The sequence below is a fragment of the Numida meleagris genome, chromosome 9 (assembly GCF_002078875.1).
Source record: "Numida meleagris isolate 19003 breed g44 Domestic line chromosome 9, NumMel1.0, whole genome shotgun sequence".
NCBI classification, from domain to species: Eukaryota; Metazoa; Chordata; class Aves; order Galliformes; family Numididae; genus Numida; species Numida meleagris.
In genome coordinates, this window is record NC_034417.1 from 8,176,004 (window position 1) to 8,196,527 (window position 20,524).

Below are 20,524 nucleotides of genomic sequence, written 5' to 3' on the forward strand. Positions count from 1 at the left end.
CCCCGCCGCCGTTCGCGTGCTGAGGGGCCGGGGGGCGGCCGGGATCCGCGAGGTGGCGGTGCCAGGCTCGGCGCCGTGACTCAGAGCGCTCGGCCGGGGGGAAAGCGGCTGCGTTTGCGGGCTCCCTCCCGGCGGTTATAAATAGCCCGCCCGGCGCCGTGTCAGGGGAGGACACCCGGCGGGAGGCGGGCCCAGCTCGGCTCGGCTCAGCCCAGCGCGGCGCAGCGAGCCCCGGGCCCGGCTGCCGGCGGGGCCCCACGCACCCAGGCCCGCGCTCGGATCGTCCGCTGCTTTCTCACAAAGCGGCGCCGCCGGGAGCCCGGCCGCGGCTCTGCTCCCGAGGAACGGCAGCGGCTTGCGGGCTCGTCTCGGAGCTCTGAGGAAGCGGGGAAAATGAAGCCAGAACGAGGTAAAGGATTTGTCGTGATGTAACGATGTGTGCGTGTCTGTGAAATTAGCAGCAGCTCGCCGCTTTGTTTCGGTGTTGCTGCTCGGCGTCCTCGTCCCCTTCCGGGGACGGGACACAGCCCGGCCCTCGGTTCGGCTCAGCCCGGGCGGAGGGGCTGCCTGGCCCGGCCGTGCCCCGGGGAAGGGCGGCAGGCGCCGTAGCGAGCTCCTGCCTCTGGGGATGGTGCAGTCCGCGTGTCGGGCACAGCCGCAGCGCTGAGCGACAGCCAGGCAAAGGCAAAGCGGGCGGCTGGCAGCGCCTGCACGGGCACGCAGTGGGCGAAGGGTACCCCCAAAACGTCCTGAGAACGACCAGGACTCACGTCTGGTTGGTTGGTCTGGGTCTGACAGCTGTCTGAGCTCCGCTTCCGAAGCAGATGCAGCATAACAAGCGCATTGAAATACTGTTTGTTCCGCGCTCGCTTGCTCGCTGACCTTGCTTCGCTCACTGACATCTGGTCGGACAGAAAAATAGCCTGCCGTCTGCCTGGGTGTTTATAGCAGTTCGGCTCCTTGCGGTGCTGCAACAGCTGCTGGTGCCCCTAGAGTTGGAAATAGGGCATGGCTGCTATTTTGGACTGCACCAGCACTGCTACTGAGTCCTGCTAGGTAAAGCCAGATTACTAAAAAAAAATATATATATATATATTTTGTGAGTGCTCGCCGTGTAGTTGTGAACATTAATTAAAATACAGCCTTGTGTAGATATTTGGGTTTCTTAAAGTTTTGATGATTCTATTGTTTGCCTGTTGGTTTTCGTGTTCTAATTGCTTTGGTGTTCTGAGAAACAATGTAGCTCAGATATCTGTCTCTTAAACGCTAACGCTTACGTGACGTACCTGTCTTAATCAGGTTTGTTAATGACATGTTTGCTAATAGAGACACCATACAAGTGACCACTGTCAGGTGGATTTGATGTATGTATAAGCTGTAATAATTACATGTTGTGACAAGAGCACGTGTATAGTACAGAACTGATCTTCAGTGTATTGCGTACATTAACGTGATTTAAATACTGAGGGCGTTGGAATAGGCTTTTCTCTTTGCTTTTGTTTCCTAATTGCTTAGGCCTTCACGTGACTGACTGCAGCAAAGCAGGCTGTGCTCAGGATCTCGCTGGGTTTTAATATCAAATGCTGAAGTTTGAAAACTGTCTTCTGTCAAGGCAGAAAAAACTTAAAAATCAGATAAAATCCCAGCTTTAAAATGTTCTGCTCCAGCAGTCCAGAACCTCTGTCTGACCTTGGTTCTGTTCTTTGATACATGTATTTTTTTTCTTTTAGGCAGAAAACATTATAGCAATGAAAATGATTTTAGTTGCTGTGTGATAAATGATCAGATGCCTTTTTTAAGCGATCTGGTGTAGAGGGGAGCAAAATTATAAAGGCAGCAAGTTGCTGTGGTTTGTTTTTCCCTTCCCCTGGAAGCTTCCTGGCAAGTGCTGGTGAGCACCTGCAGCCCTCGCAGTAAGTGCCTGCAGCCGAGCTGTGCGTGCTGCCATAGAGCCATACCACTCACAAAGGAGCTGTGGCAGTGCTGCCTCAGTGCCACACGCCGCTCGCAGAGGCAGAAATCATGCAAATGTTCACACGTGCTGTGTTCTGCATAGCAGCTGCACCGCAGGATACAGGCAGTCAAGTGTGCGGTCACCTGCTTCCAGTCGCGATGAATTAATAGCAGAGGGAGGCAGAGCATTCCGCCTGTGGTGTGTGCTCTCCTGCGGGCCTTGGAGGCCCTGCGAGGACGGCAGCCCCACGCAAGTAGCTGACCTGGAAAGACTTGACATTGGTTGGGTTGCTTGTTTGTTTGTTTGCACGATCTTGTTTGCTTAAAACTATAGTTAGTGAGATTGCAATGCCCAGATGTGTTGGGAAGAGGTACTGTGTGGTCTTTGCTGTTGTACTGCCCGTAAGAGCCTCATTACCACCGGCAGAGATGGGTGGTACAGGGAAGGAAGCAGGAACTTAACATTGCAGCCGCATCTTTAACAGTGGGGAAAATGTTATAGGATATTTCCCCTCAAGGAGATGGGAGGCATGAGCGGAAATGAAAGAAAAAGGGTCTTTTTTTGTGAAGTAAAGGAGTCTGATCCGAAGGTGAATTCATCTGTTTATTGTAAGGAAAGTTTGAAAGTTACGGTGATAAACATGTGGTATTTGAGAGCAGCGTGGAGGAAAGGGGGTGTGGGGTGCTGTAAGGCAGACCCAGGGAGCAGTGCTGCGCGGTGATGGCTTTCAGAGCACAAGGAATGCAGGCTTCTTCCTCTGTCTGTGAAGGCACGGGGCATGGCAGGACATGCCACAGGGCCCCTCGGGCAGCTGGGGCAGTGGCTGCTCTGAGCACAGTCATGGAAATACCTCCACTCCGATGCTGCTGGCTGCTCGGCCTTACCTTTTCTACGCTGGCATTCTTAAAGTGAAGCGTTAAGCATCTTAAAATATGGTGGTCACACTGCTTTAGCTGAGACTTCACCAGTGCCAATGCAAAGAAGGATCCGTGTTTCAGAGTGATGTTGGAGTTTTTTTGTCTTTCTGCAGTAACAACATATCAGCTTACCAGGCTTTGATCCATGGTATCATCACGGTTTGGTTTGTGCAGCACAGCTGCCGAGTCAGCTGCTTTGTGTTGCATGTTTGGATCTCTGTTTCCTTTCTCAAGTATAAAGCTGTGCTCTTGCTTCTATTGAACTTCGGTCTAATGACTTCAGATCGCTTCGCCTGTTTATTGAGCTTGGAGGACAGAACCAGAATTCACAGCAGAGCACTCGCAGGCTCTTCCAGTTCAGCTTTGTTCATAAACTGTATAAACACACTGTTTCACCATCGGAGTTAATGAAAACATTGCATAATGTCAGGGTGATAGCATACTGCCAAACTCGGATGGCTTGTTTTGTACTCTTAAAGTACACTTGGTGCACAACTGGAAAAAATCTTGTGGTTTAGATGAATCTACAGCGCAGTGGTATTTGACTGTGGGAATGTCACACAACATCAACAAGTCCTTGCTACGGGCTGCATAGCTCTGAGCTGCTGCTCCCCCGCCGCCCCCAGCCCTGCAGGCATGATCAGTTACAGGAGGACAGGCTTGTTTGTCTTTCAGCTCTTTGTGGCTGGTTTTAATCACCTTATTCTAGCCTTTTCTTACTTATTACCTCGCTTTGTTTCTTCCTCTGCTACATTTTCTTTGTGTAGAAACGATTCTATTTTTCACTTACAAACCAAGCAAAGTGCAGTTAGCTTATACTTTGTGAAGCATCACTTCCCTCCTTGAGACTATCCTGACTGAGCGAAATGGCATTCTCCATTCAGGAAAGGAGCAGTCAGTCTGAACGTTGCCTTTTCTCCTTCCTTTTTTGCAAGTCAAACTCAGATATGTGCCTCTGGCTCTGTTTGTAGCGATCTGGGCAGACTGTCTTCACCTTGTTTCGTGATTTGTTATGGGAAGAGCTTGATCTTTGATTAAACAGAAGTCTGCTTGCTACCTTGTGTTGGAAACGTATCTGATGGAGTTCTGGATTTATCTGTGAGGAACGCTGGAAGAGAAAATAAACTGAGAAGTTGATTTAGATGTTCTTTCTCCTCAGACTTGCAGGAGGAGGAACGTGGGGGCATGTCCAGAGGCGTGAGGGCCGTGAGCTGAACTGCGTGCTCGGGGTGGTGGAGCTGGTGGTGAGGTCAGGAGGTCAGGTCGGGTCATCAGCTATAAAGAAGCAGACTTATTTCTGTGGCCTGTGTTAACTCTGTGGAGTAGTATTTTAGTGCTCCGTATTGCTCTGTGATAGAGATGCTTCAATTTTATAATATCTTCTCGGGGAAATGTCACCAAGCACTTAAATTTTCTAGTGGTGAAGTGACGCAGCCCGTAAACAAAGTAATGAACTGGAAATGAGGTACTTCCTGCTCAGCAGAGCTGTCATCCCCAAAGCGTTCCAGCCACGCTCCCGGCTCGGCCGCTGCAGGTGAGTGCAGGTGGGGTGGCAGTGAGCTGGCTGCCGCCGCTTCCTGGCCCCCGAGGAAGCAGTGCGGAGCTGTGCTGTGCTCCAGCACGTCCTGAACACTGCGAGCCGGGCAGCAGCGGGGGCAGGAAAGGGTGGGTATGTGCCTGCTTTTCCTATGGAGATTACTTTCAAATAAAACAGCTTATTCCTGAAAAGAAATGAAAACTGTTCAGGATAAAACAAATAAACCGTGTGCAGCTGACGCTTCTGGCTGTGTTCTTCACTGAAATTAGAGGCTCTGTCCTTCCAGGTGAGCTGCTGGGGCTGAAGCTTACTAGATGGGATTTCAGTTGTTAAGAAACCATTATTGGACCTGAGGTCTGTGAGTTTCTAAATGTTTTTAAAAGTAAGCTAATGTTTATAAATACGAATTCTCGTGAGAGTTGAGAGCTTGTTGCCAAATGAAATACTGCTTCTTAAAATTAGGAATCTTCCGTGAAAATGTAACAGAAGAGAACAAGGCAGCTATATAACATGTATTTCAATAACTTGCTGTACCTCACTGTTTACAAAAAGGTTTTGTTATTTTGACAAATGTCTGCCAATAGCAACTGTTAAATGGTGGTAAAATAGGCATAGCCTTTCACTTTAGCAGCAACAAGTTTCAGACACCGGTCAAACAGTTACTAGCAGCTCTTTTAGTCAAATAGGTCTTCTAGTTCATCTGCAGTGACAGCTTTAATAAATACTCTTTCTGTCCTGATATGATACTTAAAAAGTATTAGCTTTAGATGCTATGGGTGTCTCAGGTATTGTCTTTCAAGGTGATGCTAAGTTCAGTCTTTGCAGGTCATTTATATTTAATATTTAGGCAGGATATTTTATTATTCTTAAGTTTAAGATGTCTTAGATGTGCACATACAATGGCATGGTTGCCTTTGAACCACTGCATGCAGAAACTTCATGTGTGAGTAGGCAATAAAGCTTGTCTGTAAACCTAGGTGAATGCAGATGCAGTTGGACTTTGGAAGGCTTCACGCTCATTATGGAGTCCTTTTTCTGCTTGTCCCTTGCAGGATGGATATAGCTACAAGTGCACAGCCAGGTTTTCTTCTGAGGTATGATTAAAAACATCCTTTTGAAATAAAGAAAACTTATCTGAAGTAAGGCCTCTCTGCTTGCACATGCGACACGTCATCTGTTTCACATTCTGCACCCTCTGAAGTTGAGGATTTTTTTCCATTACAAATGCTGGAACCAGCAATGGGTAAGTAGGCCCATTTTAGATTGTGAACTTCTATAGTGAGAAGTAGCTGCCTGCTCATGCTAGTGTAACCTATTACAGGTGCCGTGCGCGCAGGGATTTCTTTTGCCCACTGGTAAGTCTTCAAGATTTCTAGGGCATGTTTCGTAGTTCCCGATGCTACAACAAATGAAGCTTGTTTCTCAGGCTGCTGTGCAAGTGTCACCCTGTCAGTAGCTATAGTGGGGAAGGAAAGGCAGAAAGAGAGGTGAAGGGCTGGAGATGGTATTAGCTCACACCCATGGCGCAGTCAGTGCTGCTGTGGGAGGTGGCGGGGCAGCGTGCCAGCATGGTGACTGCTGGGGTCAGGGAAGGAGAGGTGCAGGAAGAGCTGCAGTGGGCAGCACGCTCCTGGTGCCGAGCACTGGGAGCCCTTCTTTCTCCCCAGGCAGGTATTGTGCTTCTTGGCTCCTTGCCATGGCACTGGCCCAACAGCCTCACTGACACTCTGGTTCAAGCTCCTACTTCCAAGCAGGCCAACAAGTTTGCTAGAAAGCTTTAGCTGCAGATTTGGAGGGGCATAGGGTGGTTATGAGTAAATGTTTGTGGCGAGTAGTCACTGACATAACTTCACGTTAACGCGGACATGTTGGGTTGATTCTCCCCTAGGACTTAAGTGAAGTCAGAGGTATCAGTGCATTTTGCCTGCGTGTTAGCAGTGAGCATTTACAAGACAGCGTCAGGAAACCATCCTATTTGTTTGCCTGTTTTTATCACAGCTTTTAGTTAGGCTTTTAATTCTTATCGGGTAGCTTGAATTGGGGGCAAGGGGGAAGAGAACAGATGGATCAGGAAGAGAACAACTTCAGTAAATATTCTGATGATATGGAGTAAAGGAGGGGGAGTTTCCTGCTGATAGGAACTGAATAGGGACAAAAGATCAATATGAACTGAAAATGTGAAGAGATTAACAACAGTTCTCATACTGCTCAAAAGTCAATCTCTTTTTTTCCCCTTGTGTATTTTTTTAAAGATTTTTTTTTTGAGCAAATTTCCTCTGTAGAGTTTCCCACTTCAAGATGCCTTTTAATGAAGCATGGCTTTGTTTTGCTTTATTTTGAGGGGGAAATTCAGCTTCTCCCTTTTGAATCATGTGTTGTTCAAATGGATGAAGGCATTTTGCTTACCGCGAAGAGGCTGTGAGAACCAGAAAGTATCTGGAGAACTGGGGTACTCACTGCCAGGTGTTAGGGTGGAAATGCTTTCAGGACTCATGAAGGTGTGGAAGACCCTTCTTAGTAATGGGTGTGCTGTTAAAAAGTGAATGAATATAAGCAAGAGGCCAGTTGATGAAGCTGAAACAGGACAAATAATTCATAATGCTAGCAAAGCTTTAAACTGGAAATCAGGTTTGCAAGAGTGTGGGAACACAAGTAAATGGGGCTGTAAGGCCAGGGAATGTGAAGGGGAAAAGGTTGAAGGTACTCAAAGAAGAGCTGCTGGGATACATATGTGCCTTATCTTACACTGAGTGATGAAGTTCATTAAAACTGGCCATTTTCCTACTACCTTTGATCATCTCCAGTGGGTAGTTTTACTGATTGTAAAGAGTTTCTGTGAGAAAAGATGGTGGGTCAATTAGAAAAGGTGAAGTGCTGATGCTTGATTGGCACGGTATGCTCTTTCATCCTGTCCTCATTTTGAGAATGTATTCTGGCCTTCAGGTTTGTGAATGTTGTAGGGCGGCTTCTATAAGCTGGCTCTGCTCATCCTCAGCTAAGCTCCTCCTATGAAATTTTGAGCAGCTTTACAGTATGTGTTGATATTTTTTCCTTCTAAAATCAGGGTGAAACTGTTAGCATCTGTTTTCAGCTTCTCTAGGTGCTCTGTAGACTGGATGTAGTCTTTCTCACCTATTAAATTTGACTTTAAACATCAGAAAAAAGGTAGACCATAAATTAAGACTGGATGGGGTATGTTACTGAGTTCTTACCATGTGTTGCAAGCATCGCGAGCTGACCTCTGCTTTGTTCTGAGGAGTGGAGTGTCTGGGGGAGAAGGAGGGGAAATGGGGCCGTCTGCAGGACTGCTTAATGGCATCTCCCCAGCAGTGTATTATGCCAGTGCATGTCATCGTTTCCCTCGAGGAGAGGAGCTGTGGGCCAATGAGCTGGAGTGATGGTGGAGGTGAACTGGTGTCGGAAGGAGCAGATGCAGGAGGTGCAGTGGCTGAGGAGCTCGTCCGGGGGCTGTGTGTGGCTGGGGAAAGGGGACCAACATCCATCCAATAAGAAAGCAAACTGAAACACTCTGCACTTTTGGAATTCTGTGGCTGAATGGAGACTTGGGAGGTTCGGCTCTGCAGCACAGGGGCAGTGCCGCAGTGCCTTGGGGCTTTTGCAGGCTGCCTCCGCTAGGGCTGTGTGGTGAGAGGATTTTGACATTCTGCAGATGAATAATTTAATCCAAGAGGATTGTTTTAAACAAAAGACGTGCTGGTAGGAGCGTGCTTAGCTTTGTGTCTGCGACTGGGCCTGTGTAAACACAAGGTGCTTGGAGCCACAAGGGCCATGTGTTCGTATCCTCCTGGGTGGGATGGGGAGGGCTGGAGCCCTGGCTGAGCTCTGATCCAGCTGTCAGTGGGCATCCTCTGAGGGCTGGGTGCTCTGTCATGAGGGATAGCACAATTATGTTTATGGTAAGCGCCTCAAATTCATACATCGCTGATGTGACGTGTAGCTGAACCACGCTTGGCTGGGGTTTCCAGCCATGTGAAATGCAGGGGCTGCCTATTCCTGAAGCTTGCACTGGGATGAGGCTCTTGCCGAGGCCCCATATTTGCCCATTTTAGTGAGTGTTGTCCTGTTTGTGGCAGCGGGAGGGTTAACGCGCAGGCCCTTTATCTGGCTTATTGCCGGTCGTTTTGCACAGTATTAGAACGGCGAGGGTATTATTGGTGTGCTAAGTGCAGGCGCTTTCTGGCGGTGTCATGTGCAGCTTAGGATAAAGTCCTGCGCGTATCTCCGTATGTTACAGTGTGTGTTTGTGTTCCGCCGTGCAATCGCTGTCCTGTTACCAGATGCATCTCGTGTGCCTCTCCTACAACGTGTGGAAAAGCGTAAGATCAAACCAGAACGTGAGTGGCACGCTTCAAGGTGTTCTTTTTGGGAACTGAACTTACCGTACGGTAACTTCTCCATGTAGCACTTCTACGTGTAGCTGGCTCGGGGCAGCGGGCCAACGTGGAGGGCTGAGAGCTGGCACCGATGGCCCAGCGCAGCCGGGCGCTGCACGGCCTGCCCCCGGACCCTCCTGGCAGCGCCCCGCGGAGCAGCCCCGGAGGGGACCCCCGCAGCCGGGCACGCTTTCGCCCCGCGCCCCGTCCTCGCTTTGTGCCTTCTGCCTTCCCCCCCGCGGCCGAGCGGCGGAGGAGCCGCCCGCTGCCAGGGGGCCGGCGCGGCCGGGGCCAATCCGCGCCCGCCGCTGTTGCTATGCGCGCCCCTACTCTGCCCGCCGGCCGCGCGCCCCGCTGCGCGCCCCCGCGGCGGCTGGCGGCCGGTATGGACAGAGCGCCGCGCGGCCCAGGTGTGTACGGAGCGCCGGGGCTCGGCTCGGCGGGGGGGGCTCGACGGGCGGTATGCGGGGCCGGGGCCGTGCCGGAGGTGGCTCCGGGTGCGCCCGCTCGGGCTGCGGGACCGCCTGCGAAAAGTTAACCCCGCGCCGCTTTGTGCGGGAGCCTGCCGAGGGCTTCGCTCGGAAGGGAGGGACAGCCGGGAAGCCGGCTCGGTGGGCCGCTGTCGGTGCTGTGGCAGCGGCGCTACGCCGCCCCGCAACGCGAGGGTGCGTTTGGAGCGGCGAGGCGAGGCGGCCGGTGCCAGGCCTGCCGGCGGCTGCGCTCGGCGTGCCAGCTGTGGCTGCCGCTTCCTTGTTGGGGGGCACCGAGCCGCCCCCTGCCCGGAGCCCGCGGCCCGGCTGGCTTCCTGCCGTGCCCTGCCGTGCCATGGAGGTCACGTCCTTTTTTTCTCTCCTCCAGCAGGAGGAAACTCGCAGTGTTTTCTTTTCTGCTGGAAACAATGCATGAAAGCATTATCGGTCCTCTGCCACTGCTTGGTTGTCGGGTAAACGAAGCTGATGCAGATGTGTCAGCGCTGGGGACAACTAAGAACGTATATTTTCAGTTAGCTGCTTACTGGCTGCTCAACTCTAGCCTATGGGTAAAGGTAATTAAATAACATACAGAATCCAGCGCTAAATTGAGAATGACCCATTCCTTTTTATTTCAAATGCCTTCCCTAGGGATGCCGGTGCCTTTCGGGCTCGGTGGGTGCCTGCATTCCCACCCAGGAGCGAGGCTGCCCGGCTGCCCCTGAGCTCAGGTGTTCCTCTCCTGGCACAGGACGGGGGGCTCGGGCGGCGTGCGTGGGAATGTGGTTTTGGATCACCCAGACATGGCCCTAAGTGCTCGTGAAGAATTTTGGAGAGGACAATTTCACTGTTGTTGCATTATTTTGCATTTTAAATGTGTTGATTTAATGTATGCTGTTTTGCACCTCTATAGAAAATGACTGTGTTTTAGGAGAGGAGGAGGCAAACGTACAACATTCTGTTAAACCTTTACGTTTTGGTGCTCTGTAGCATTTAATTCTTTCGAGTACTGGAAGACCATTAAAGCTCCATAGCATGGCTTACATTGTGCTGGTAGCTGAGTTGTGCTGCGTAACCGGTTCTAAAACTACCAAAACCTTCTTTTCTGTGCACTCAGAATTCAGTTGCAGGCTCTGGTGTCCATTTTAAACTGAGCAGTCTCCTGCACAGCCAGAGAGCTGTAACGTTCCTGCTTATACCTCTAAATAAAGCTTAAAAACAATTTTATGGGCTTGGCGGTTCTCCCAGACATTTTTCAAATGAGAAGTGTATATTGTCTCTTTGTAACTTTTTTACTTTTGCAGGTTACTGTTTAACCACTTAAGGGCAGGCCTTGTAGGTGAAGGTTAATAGCATTGGATAAGTTACCTGAGGAGCTTCGTGCTAATTCATCATCAGTTTCATCTCTGTCCTTTCCAAGCTCCTTGCCTTTCTGATGAAGAAGTAGTGCCTGCCTTTGGCCTGCTGGCCTTGCTTCTTTCCCTCCGCCCCATGCTTTGTGTAACCTGGACTGCAAGTGCTGAGAGACACTGCTGAAGCTGAAGGCGGCCCCGCTAGCTAGGGGGAGGATTTGGGGTGGTCAAACGTGTTCTGACAGAGCTCCTCGAGATACGTTACCCACCACCAAGATGGCAGCGAGCAGGCTGTAACATCAAAGAGATCTGTGAGATGGAGTAAAAAAGCGTAAAGAGAAGATGAATGCAGAAAGGAACGGCAGTTGTACAGGTCAGATTTTACTTGTTGTGAAAATAGTTTCCTGTGGGTTTCTTGTTTTGTCTTTTTCTGTATTTCAGACAAAATAATTGGATTCACAATCTGCATTCCTCACCTGAGCACGCTTTCTAACAAGCCCTCTGTTTTTCTTCGTGTGTGTGGTTTTTGGTTGCTGTTTTTATGAAGTACCCCTACAGCTAGTTCTGTTCTAGCAGCAGTGCTGCTCAAGCTTTAGGCTGGTAGGTGTGACTTCTCTCTGACTTGATGGTTCTAATAAAGTTCTGAGGGTACCAGCTCCTGCTCAACCCGCATTCTACATATCTCATGTTTCGTGTGTTGTCCATTCAAATAAAATTCTTGAATTCTTGAGTGTTTCTATCTCTTTTCCTCGTAATCATTCTTTTAAAGCCTTGTTAATTAGCAGTGCATTTGCACTGTTTGGTTTGTTTCTCACTTTCTTGTTTTTCAGGTATTCTGGGGAGGAAAAAAAAAAAAAGCAGCTCAGCAGCATTAGTAAGTGCCTCACATGTAGACAGAACTATGCCTAACAATTCTTCCTCAGTGTGCCTGTATTTATCTTGGGCTTAGATGTGCCATCCGTGTTTGGATAGCTTCTTGGACTTGAACCAAATCTGTGGAGCTGGCGGGGTTCGATAGTCAGAGCTGCCCTGGGTGTAATTCATGGAGCCCTCCCTTGTGAAGCTGAGTATCTCTGATGGATACGTTTCCTGAACATGGCAAAAGAAAAACCTTTTTACACACTCTGGACTGTTTGATTGCATCTTCTCCTTTGGAACCAGAAGTAAGGAAAGGTCTGTTTTCTTGTTTTGATACAGTGTCACATGAGTTTCTAAGCCTTTGCATTATACTGGATCTGTCCTACACATGTGTAACGTTATCTACCAAATCCCTCATCTCGGTAGGGTCAGAAGAGGCATCTTAACCATGGCTCTCTGCCGCAGTTCTTGCTACGGTGAAATTGCCCGTGCATAGAGCAGGCTGGTGGTGTGCATGTCATCCAAGTGAAAGACTAGACTGGAAAATATTGTGTTGTTATTCAGATGTGTGATTTGGCCTCGTGATGCTCTTCAATGCTCTTTCCATATTCCCACATAAATACCTTTTTTTTTTTTCCATCACTTTATAATTCTAGGGGTCTGACCTTTACTGGTTGTACCTGTAAACAGAATGCTTTAGGATATATGATGCAGCACTTCTTTGTTAAGTGACAAACAAGGGCTTCCTGCCAATGGCCTGTTAGATGTTCCTAGTAGTACTGATTTTATTTTTTTCTGTTGAGTAGTTTTGGGAACAGTAAAAGAAAAACAGCCGTGTTGTTCCTTTTTGGCAGTGTGTAGCCTCCCACTTTCTTGTGAGAGCAGGATGAGCGAAGAGCAACCAGTGTGGCCAGCTGTCCCAGCACTCAGTGCTTTGCTTTAGGCCATGGATTTGAATGAAGATACTGAGGTCAAGGTAAAAGATTTCAAGTATCAAATGGTGAGCTTGCAGGTGTGACAACCAAGCTTTTGTTTTCTTGGTGTATAGAGCTAGTAGATGAATATATTTCAGATCCTCTTCGGAGATGCAAGGCAATATTTCCTTGCTAGTAACGCATCATTGAGTCTACGCTGTTCGTATTCTGGAGTAAAATTTAAAAACCTGGTTTCTTCTGGGAAGATGATATAGAAGATCAGGAGATGCTGTGGAACTCAAGAATATAAGTGGGGTATACTTAGATGGGAGGGATACAGCACGTCTTGCAGTTCAGCCATGTGATCTACCATCTTTCCAAACTGATGTCTTTTGAGAAGAATGCTGCTACTTCCAGAGGGTGGTGTCTGCATAAGTGTATACCTTTTCCTTGGTGAGAAAGGAGAATATTGACCAGCAAGCTAAGTCTGGTAACGGTGATCATCATACCTGGAAGAAAACCGAGCTCTCAGATGAATTTTCACATTCATTAGGAGTTTACAAAAGGGCTGAAGGTGGGGCAGTCGATTCTGCAAACTTAAATAGCAGGCACCAGCAATAACAAGTGAGACTGTTGTTAAATAGTTAATAACAGATGGCTGAACTTCTGATGCAAATGATCAGGCAGAACAAGAGAAGTTCTCTGCATCCTGACCCAGTGACTCCTCGCTGTTCCCATAGCAACTAACACATTTTTCCAGTTTTAGCAAAGTTTTTTGGAACCGAAGATGACTTGTTGGTTTTACGACTTTAAAATAAATGTAAAAGACAAAGTGAAGCAGCTGGATAAGAACGTGGATATGAATTCCTAGGTATCTTGTGCATTTTCGTTCCTATAAGATCTTTCTAAAAGACCTCTTAAGCACTGTGCGTTTTAAGAAGCCTGTCAGTTAAAGCATATGTTTAAATGTGAAAGTTAATAATCTGAGCAGATCCACCTGAATCCTTTTCATTTAACCTAACTAACATGAAAATTACCTGTTGCTATTGTTAGAATATTGCAAGGGGAAAAGTGGGGAGGAGGAGGAGCTTTTTAGTGTAGCACAGAGAAGCAAGGTAGGCCTGTAGCTCGTGGGATGGATGTGGCTTCTTATCTGTGGCCATAGAGGAGCTGGAAGCTCTGCTGGCCACTGCACAAGATAGGGCCTTGTGTGCTCCTCTGGTGGGGCAAAATTGTTAAAGTCTAGAAGAGCATTGTGGAGATACATTGCTACAGCTTTTCTCTGTCTATGCTCTTTTTGCAAATGTACCTGTGTCTGACTGCTGAGAGCAGTGTGCTGGAAGGACCCCAAGCGTCCGCTTTCCTGTGTGTTATAGCAAAGCTACTGTGCAGTTCCCAAACCTGCTGTGCTTAAATTGGAAATAGAAAGTTCATGATCTCATTAGGGCAGGACCTCTGAAAAGACATTTGTGTAGGCTAAACTTCATGGCACCGAGACCATTGCAGAAAAGTGCTTCTGAAGCAGGTTTTAGTCTGTTCCCCTGGGAGGGCCATGGCCAGGATTGGGGAATGCTCCTGAATGTGAGTCATTTCTCATAAAGCATAAACAACTCGTTGTAAGCCTGTTTTATCAGTGCTCTTGAGAACAGTTTCTTCAGCTGCTGCTGTTCTTGAGATACATTTATGGCTGTGGGTCTTACATTGTGCCAGTGGCTTCTTTATAGAGCGAAGAAAGTCCTTTACATACAAGCATGCCGAGCCTGGATATTCTCAAGCTGTATTGCCAGATTTTCTCCGGTTGCTGGTTGTTTACCTTGATGGATCAAAGAATTCTTCAGCCACAGTATTGCTTCTAGAGAGAAGGAAAGCAAATTCCTGGAATTCTGACCTGATGATTAGCACTTGTTGACTGCGATACAAACTAAAAGTCGCATTCAGGTACCAGGGCCGAGTTTTGCTATGCATTGTACACATGTGGAACAAAAAGACTGTCCTCACTTTGGACCTTATGCAAGTATCCAACAAGGAAATGAATGGCTTCCAAGAGAGGCTTGTAAGGAAACAAAGGATGATACTGATGAGACAGATAAACTGATCTCAGCATTATTTTGCAGCGTGTTCTTACCATCTGTGGGTTAATGTGGGAGGGAGAGAAGCACAGGTAATTGATGGTCTTGAAGCTAATGCATCTGTGAAGGAAGCTAATGTCAGGCTAAATGGCACCAAAAGTTTACTGCTACAGTGAGTGGGAGACAACAGGAATGTTGGCAAGCCATGGAAAATCTTGATTTTTTTTCTTTTAAGTAATTTGCTTGTTACGTAAAGAGATTTCAGCAGAAAAACACAACAAGGAGTATTGAGAATTGAAAAAGACAACAGGAAAACATGGTTTCCTGTGAGGCACCAACCATGCGTACCTTCCTCTTCAGGCTGGTTGTTGGTGAGGTGTAATCTTTTCTCTGTCTTCTGCACACTTTTTTCCAGTGGTGGGTCCCATGGGAAGGGATTGTATCAGAAAATCTGTGTAATCTTCTGGTAAAAGAAAAGGGGCTGCTGTGTACTTGGGGTTGGTGACACTTATGGGGCTTTTTTAGTCTGATGCTCAGCTGGAGCATCTGCAGGCATTTGAGTCTGATAAAGTGGCAGGTGGGCAGAGCCTTCATGTTGCTGATGTGTAGCTGACAGTGACTCTTCAGCATTTCTGAACTGAAGACAAGTTGGGGCAATTTCCCCTAAAAGAAAGCGATTTTGGCATCTTCTGTTTTAAGTTTAATTGAATATTTAATTTGTAACTTAGTATATTTTCTGCGGTTTCAGACTCACTGCTTTTTCCCTGGCTGCGTACTGTTGATTAAATACAATTTGTAAGTTATTGAGGAGGATCTAAGCTTGCTTTTATTTCTTCATCTCTCTTTGCTTATGTGAATTGTTTTGATACAGAAGAGCCGGTGGAGGACCTTGGGCCTCAACTGGATTAAAAACATTTATTCTCCATACACTGCTTGCTTTGCTATTTTTAGCACAGTGTTTTTCCTTTCCTTGTGATTCATTGCTCCGTGCCTTGGCTTGCAGGTCACCTGGCTTTGGGCGTGCAGAGCAGGGCCGGATCTCTGCTGGCACAACAGTGCTGTGCCCCGAGGAGCCAGGTGCTCCTGTGCTGGGGTGGCTCTGGAAGGGGTGGGGGAAGGCTGAGCCCTGTCCCTGAGATTCTCTGGAAAGTATGTTCTAAGAATAGGCGGTACGGGGCGTTACAAGCCCACGTGCGACAGGGAGCAGGGCTGGGCAGTGGGTGACGTGAGGTCAGAGCCCACGGGGACAGCCGGCCCTTGGCTCACCTCTGCCTTCGTGGAGGGACGGCTGTTTTGGACGGATGTGTTATGAGTGCAGCGCTGCTATTCTTGCTCTAGCAGCGTTAATTTTAGCTTTCGGACGAGTGTCTGAGGCTGTCAGATGGCCACTCTGCCCCGTGGGGTCTGGGTGGTGCTTCTGGGAGCCCTCAGATTGCAGTGCAATGCCTGAACGGAGGGCAGAGGGTCAGCAGGCACACGTGTTTGTTAGGCATGTGAGTTGGTGAGACAGCAGCGCTCAGGTGGGTCCCGTTCCTAAAAAGATACTTTCCAAGGAGTGCATGTAAGGAAAGCCTGACTGTGCTGGGAGCACCTCTTGTGCACCTGCAATGCTGGTGGTAACACCAGAGCTGCGGGAGCGGCCTGTTTGGGTGAGGGTCAGAACTCATGCCCCTGAAGAGCTGACATACTAATTGTGCACACAGGAGGCCTCAGCTTGTAATAACGTTTTAATAGGGCTGACTGCTTTCACCAGAAAACTGGACTAGGTCATCAGTGTTGTTTTTTTTTTTTCCCCCCCAAAAATAACTCATTTCTCTCCTCCCCCTGTCCCACATCCTTCTCTAGCTCACCGGTTTGCTTTTTAAGACGCCTCAGTAAAGCTAAGAAATTAAAAGCAGGTACTGATAGGTAACTTGGAGGAGATGTTCAACATGCAGGAGGTCCCTCAGTACTTTTTGGAATCTGTTCTCATATCTTTGCTTTGCGGGCTGAGTGTTGGGTGCTGGTTTCCCATAATGTGTGGCTCACTGTTCAGAGGGATTCCCCTGGCTCTTGCAGCTGTGGCATCCCTGCTGATTCCACCCAAAATGAGTCAGCATTGGGTGTTTGGATTTCATGTTGCATTTTCCAAATTTGCTCTGGTTTATTTTCAAGAGGCCTGGCTATGATCTGAAGCACATGTCACATGTTGTAACGGTTCTTTTCCTTGCAGTAACCTTAGGGAAGAAAAACATCAGCTTGTGTCTGTGGTGCTTTTGTCTGTGGTGCGATAGCAGGTGTTTATGAAACAAAGTGGGACCTGTGCTTGCACACCATGCAACTGGCATTCACTGTGAGGGCTTCTGTGTGCTCCCACTCCAGGTCTGCTCAGCTCCTTGATGACTCTTCAGAATCACTCGCTCAGTCTTTGAGAGCTGTAGGCTCTTTACATTCCTCCTCAGAAAAGAAATGCTATTTTATCAGTGTTAGCAGTGAAATAAGCACAAGAACACTTGAAATTACATTGTCAAAGTTTCCAAGTACTGTAATTATCTAAGGTGATGAGATAAAGCCTGAAAACGTCAAAGACATTAACATTTAGTGTTCGTGGGAAACCTTGATTTAAAACAAAAAAGGCTTTTTTTGGCACGTCTATATTGCTATGAGTGCTGTTCCCAAAGACACTGACGTATATTGTAAAGATGTAAAGGGACAGAGCAATGAACTGCTGAGGAACCCAGGCAGCACGGGATACAAACACGTGGTTTAAGTAGAGGGCTGCTCTGGCAGCTCTTATAAGCACTGAAATACCTACTGTAGGGTTTTAAGCGACACTCCAGTGTTGTTTTTTCTTATAAGGCACATCTGAGACTGATTTATTATCACAAATTGGTGCTTTACATCTTCAGACCAATCTGTGTATAAAATATCGCAGGAGCCTGCAAATAGTTGAATCATTGTCAAGCTCGATTGTTAAACAAATTAAAGAGGAAACTTACGTCTGCGGTCCTGAACTGTGTTGTGTTTAAGGTCTCACATAAAATTTCTGGCATCCATTTTTATTTATATATTATAAAATGCAGTCACAGCCAGAACTGAACGCAGAGCTGCTGCTGACCTGTTTAATGGAAGGGATGCGGTGGCGTCCCCCTGGAGTCAGACCTCCCTGTACTGAATTGCTGCGACTGCCCTATGGGTGTTACGCCTGCACAAAGAGGTGAGGTGAAGCCAAATACGTGTGCTTTTTCATTGTCAATTCTGTTAGGCTTCCATTGAAAGGAAAGCAGCAGATGTGGGGCTGCGGCAGTGTGGTATTCACAGCTAGCCGAAGGCCGAGCAAGTTGATGGAAGCCTTCAGTCTGTACGTGTTGCTGCGGCCAAGTCGGTTCTCGAATTAGCCAGTTAGAGTAGCAAAGCTCCTCAGCGCCGTCCTCATCTCTGCACAGCCCCTGCTGAGGGAAGGCCTGGTGAGGGATGAGGCCCTGTCCTTCCAAGAGGGCTCCGTCAGAACCAGTTAGTGAAGGAGGTCTGAAAAGGTGTTTGAGTGTAGATTTAGAAATCTCATACAGGAAAATCTGTACTTGAATAGAAGAACGCTCGCTTGTTTTCTGGGAAAAACCTAAATAAGTTTCCACATCTTCCATAAGCTTAAGGAGGCTCTGTGTTCTGTCCCGGGGTGATGTGCTGCCTCGTTCCTAGCTCTGCCGGTTCCCAGCCCACCTGGGGGCTGCAGGTGCACGCTGCTGGTGGAGCAAATGCTCACCTGGGGCTCAGCTGTGCACTCCCCTCCCATGAACCAGGGCGGGACCTTGAAACAGAACAATTTTAGCAACTTATTTTCATTCTAATCAAGCAAAATTTCTTTGTTCTAATACAACAATGTACACTGGTGTACACATTTGTTTCATTATATTGTAAGATTTTGTTCAGATTTTTTTGGGGGCATATCACATTTAACCAAGTGGCAATCTAGGAAATCCTAATGTAAAGGAAAACACAAATTGATGTGTGTTTAATTAAGTGCATTACTGAGGCAAAAGTCCTCTTTGCTTTCAGTACCTGCCTGGTTATAGCATGTCAGTACAAGCAGCATCTTTTGTAACACATTCTGTAGACTGCTAGCTCCGGGATTGTGGAATATACAGCTTTTCTTGCAGCTCAGTGAACGGGGGTTGGAACTCAGTTTGCAACTTGCTGCCTGTTTTCAGGTATAGTCTTCCATTAAATAAACACAGATCATGAAATCATAACGATTGCCCTGTTTCTCCATTTGTCATTTCCTCGTGGAGTGAGAAACAATTTGGCTTACGCTTGTCCTGAAGTGTTCCCTTTCTTTTCCCAATTAAGTGAAAATAAAGTCAGTTTGCCTGACCAAAATACTAACGTCGGATCTAGAGTTTGGCTTGGTTGAATGCCAGCAAGTCAAAAGAAGCAGGTTAACCCGATGTTGCTAGGTAAAAATAGAAAGCTACAGTTGGGAAGAGCAGTGACTCAGTAAGCAGTGTGGTGATGGCAGAATAGGATGTCAGCCAAGGCGCAGGAAGCGGGATGGGAACACCCAGAGCAGTTGGGCAGCCTGCGTTTTGTGCTCTCCGAGGGAGTGGTTTCTGAGACGGCTGCCGACTGTTTCAGCTTGAAATGAATTAAACCGCTTTTCTTCTGTACTCATTAAACGGTTTGACCCTGAATAGGTTTTAGCGAAAGCAGTTATGTGAATAGTACTTTTTGTCCAGCCTGACTCTAAGCCCGATGTCTTTTCAGTGGCTTCATGTGCTGTACAGCTGGCTCGGGGTGAGTTCGAGGCAGAGATGCACCCAGCAGCAGTGCGCAGTAGGTGGGCAGTGCCCTGATGGGGAGCAGCGTCTGCTGGTGCTCATCCATTTGTGTGGCTCCGTAGTAGCTTCATTGGCTGCCACGTAGTCATGTCTTGGTTTTTTTTGTTTTTTTTTTTAAATTACCTGTTAAATGATGATGTTCTGGTGGTTCTTCTAATTTCTTGATTATAAATGGTGGTAACAGCATCAAAGCAGTGGTTTGTTTCCTTTTCTCCTATGCAGAACTAAGTAGATCCAGCACTTGTATAGCTCCTAGTCTACTCCATTGAACATCGGTCTTAATTTAACATCCATGCTACCCTTTCCTGCCTGCGCCTGAGGTGTTGCGGTGAGCAGGTCATGGTTCAGCTGGATGCCCTGGGAAATGAAAAGTGGCAGCAGAAATGCCACGAGGTGCTGCACTTCTGCGGTAGACTGACTGCTGCTGCAGGAGTCAGTGTGAGGGGGGGAAAAATCTATAGAGCATTCCTAAGGTAAGGTGAGTCACCGGTTCCTTGCATTTTCTTGAATTTAAGTAAACTTAGCTAATGTCTTGTTTCGTGAAAGGAATAGACTGGCTTATGGTTTTGACTCTTGATAGCTTAAATTATACTTAAAGCCTTAATATTGCAAGGCCTGTGAGCTCTGTGACTTCAGACGTAATTACGGGCTTGAGGCATGTAGACACAACATCCAGAAAATGATGGATTTTGGAGGTTCAAGGGCAGCTTTCTTTGAAGTAGAGCACAACATGGGATTAGTTAACTGAAGCATCCGTAGGTGTTTCTAATTCCAGAAGAGAAGCTATTAGTCAAATGTTTACATTGTGTTTCATTTCCTTTACAGTAGTCTCTTGAATCCCTGCCTTACTCTTAAAACACAGGACTACCTTTAACCCACTTCTCGGAGGAGTGAGGTAATAAAACCCATTCGTTGGCCCTTAGGAGGGAGGGCCGTGGAGCCCGTGCTGAAATATTTTATGTGCCTTGCAGAGCCTCTGCTAGGAGGAGATGGGAACTCCTTGTGCCGACCCTCGCAGAGCAGCCGCTGCTTCCTTAGTGTACCTGACATCCGTGGCCTGGAGCCTTAGGCTGAAGAGCCTCCTTACAGGCTGCCTGTAATAATAATTAAAAAATAAAAAATCCACACACTTCAGCAATATTTTTAGTCTTTCCAAAAATTGACACTGGAGTGGTACCAAATGTACTGGAAAATAAATGTAACGAGGAGTGGTGTCAGCAGGGCTGGCGGGGGTGGGGTGGGGAG

At 47.6% G+C, this 20,524-nt stretch overlaps 1 protein-coding gene and 1 long non-coding RNA gene across 13 annotated transcripts in view; both read left to right on the forward strand.

The window, feature by feature from the left end:
- FAM214A (family with sequence similarity 214 member A) overlaps positions 37-20,524 on the forward strand; it is a 43,069-nt gene continuing 22,581 nt past the window's right edge. The window contains exons 1-2 of one of the 12 annotated variants that reach the window (XM_021407839.1): positions 37-409; positions 5,461-5,651. In XM_021407839.1, coding sequence (XP_021263514.1) covers positions 5,633-5,651 — 19 coding nt within the window. In that variant the 5' untranslated portion in view covers positions 37-409; positions 5,461-5,632. Of the gene's footprint in view, positions 410-474; positions 5,652-5,797; positions 8,764-9,154; positions 9,213-9,282; positions 10,998-11,507; positions 11,798-12,336; positions 12,459-20,524 lie in introns of those variants that run through there. The other 11 variants (XM_021407838.1, XM_021407841.1, XM_021407837.1 and 8 more) reach the window with 11 other exon arrangements.
- Positions 12,465-20,413, forward strand: LOC110403992. The gene is made up of 2 exons (XR_002441997.1): positions 12,465-20,174; positions 20,251-20,413. It is a non-coding gene; the product is annotated as an uncharacterized LOC110403992 (long non-coding RNA).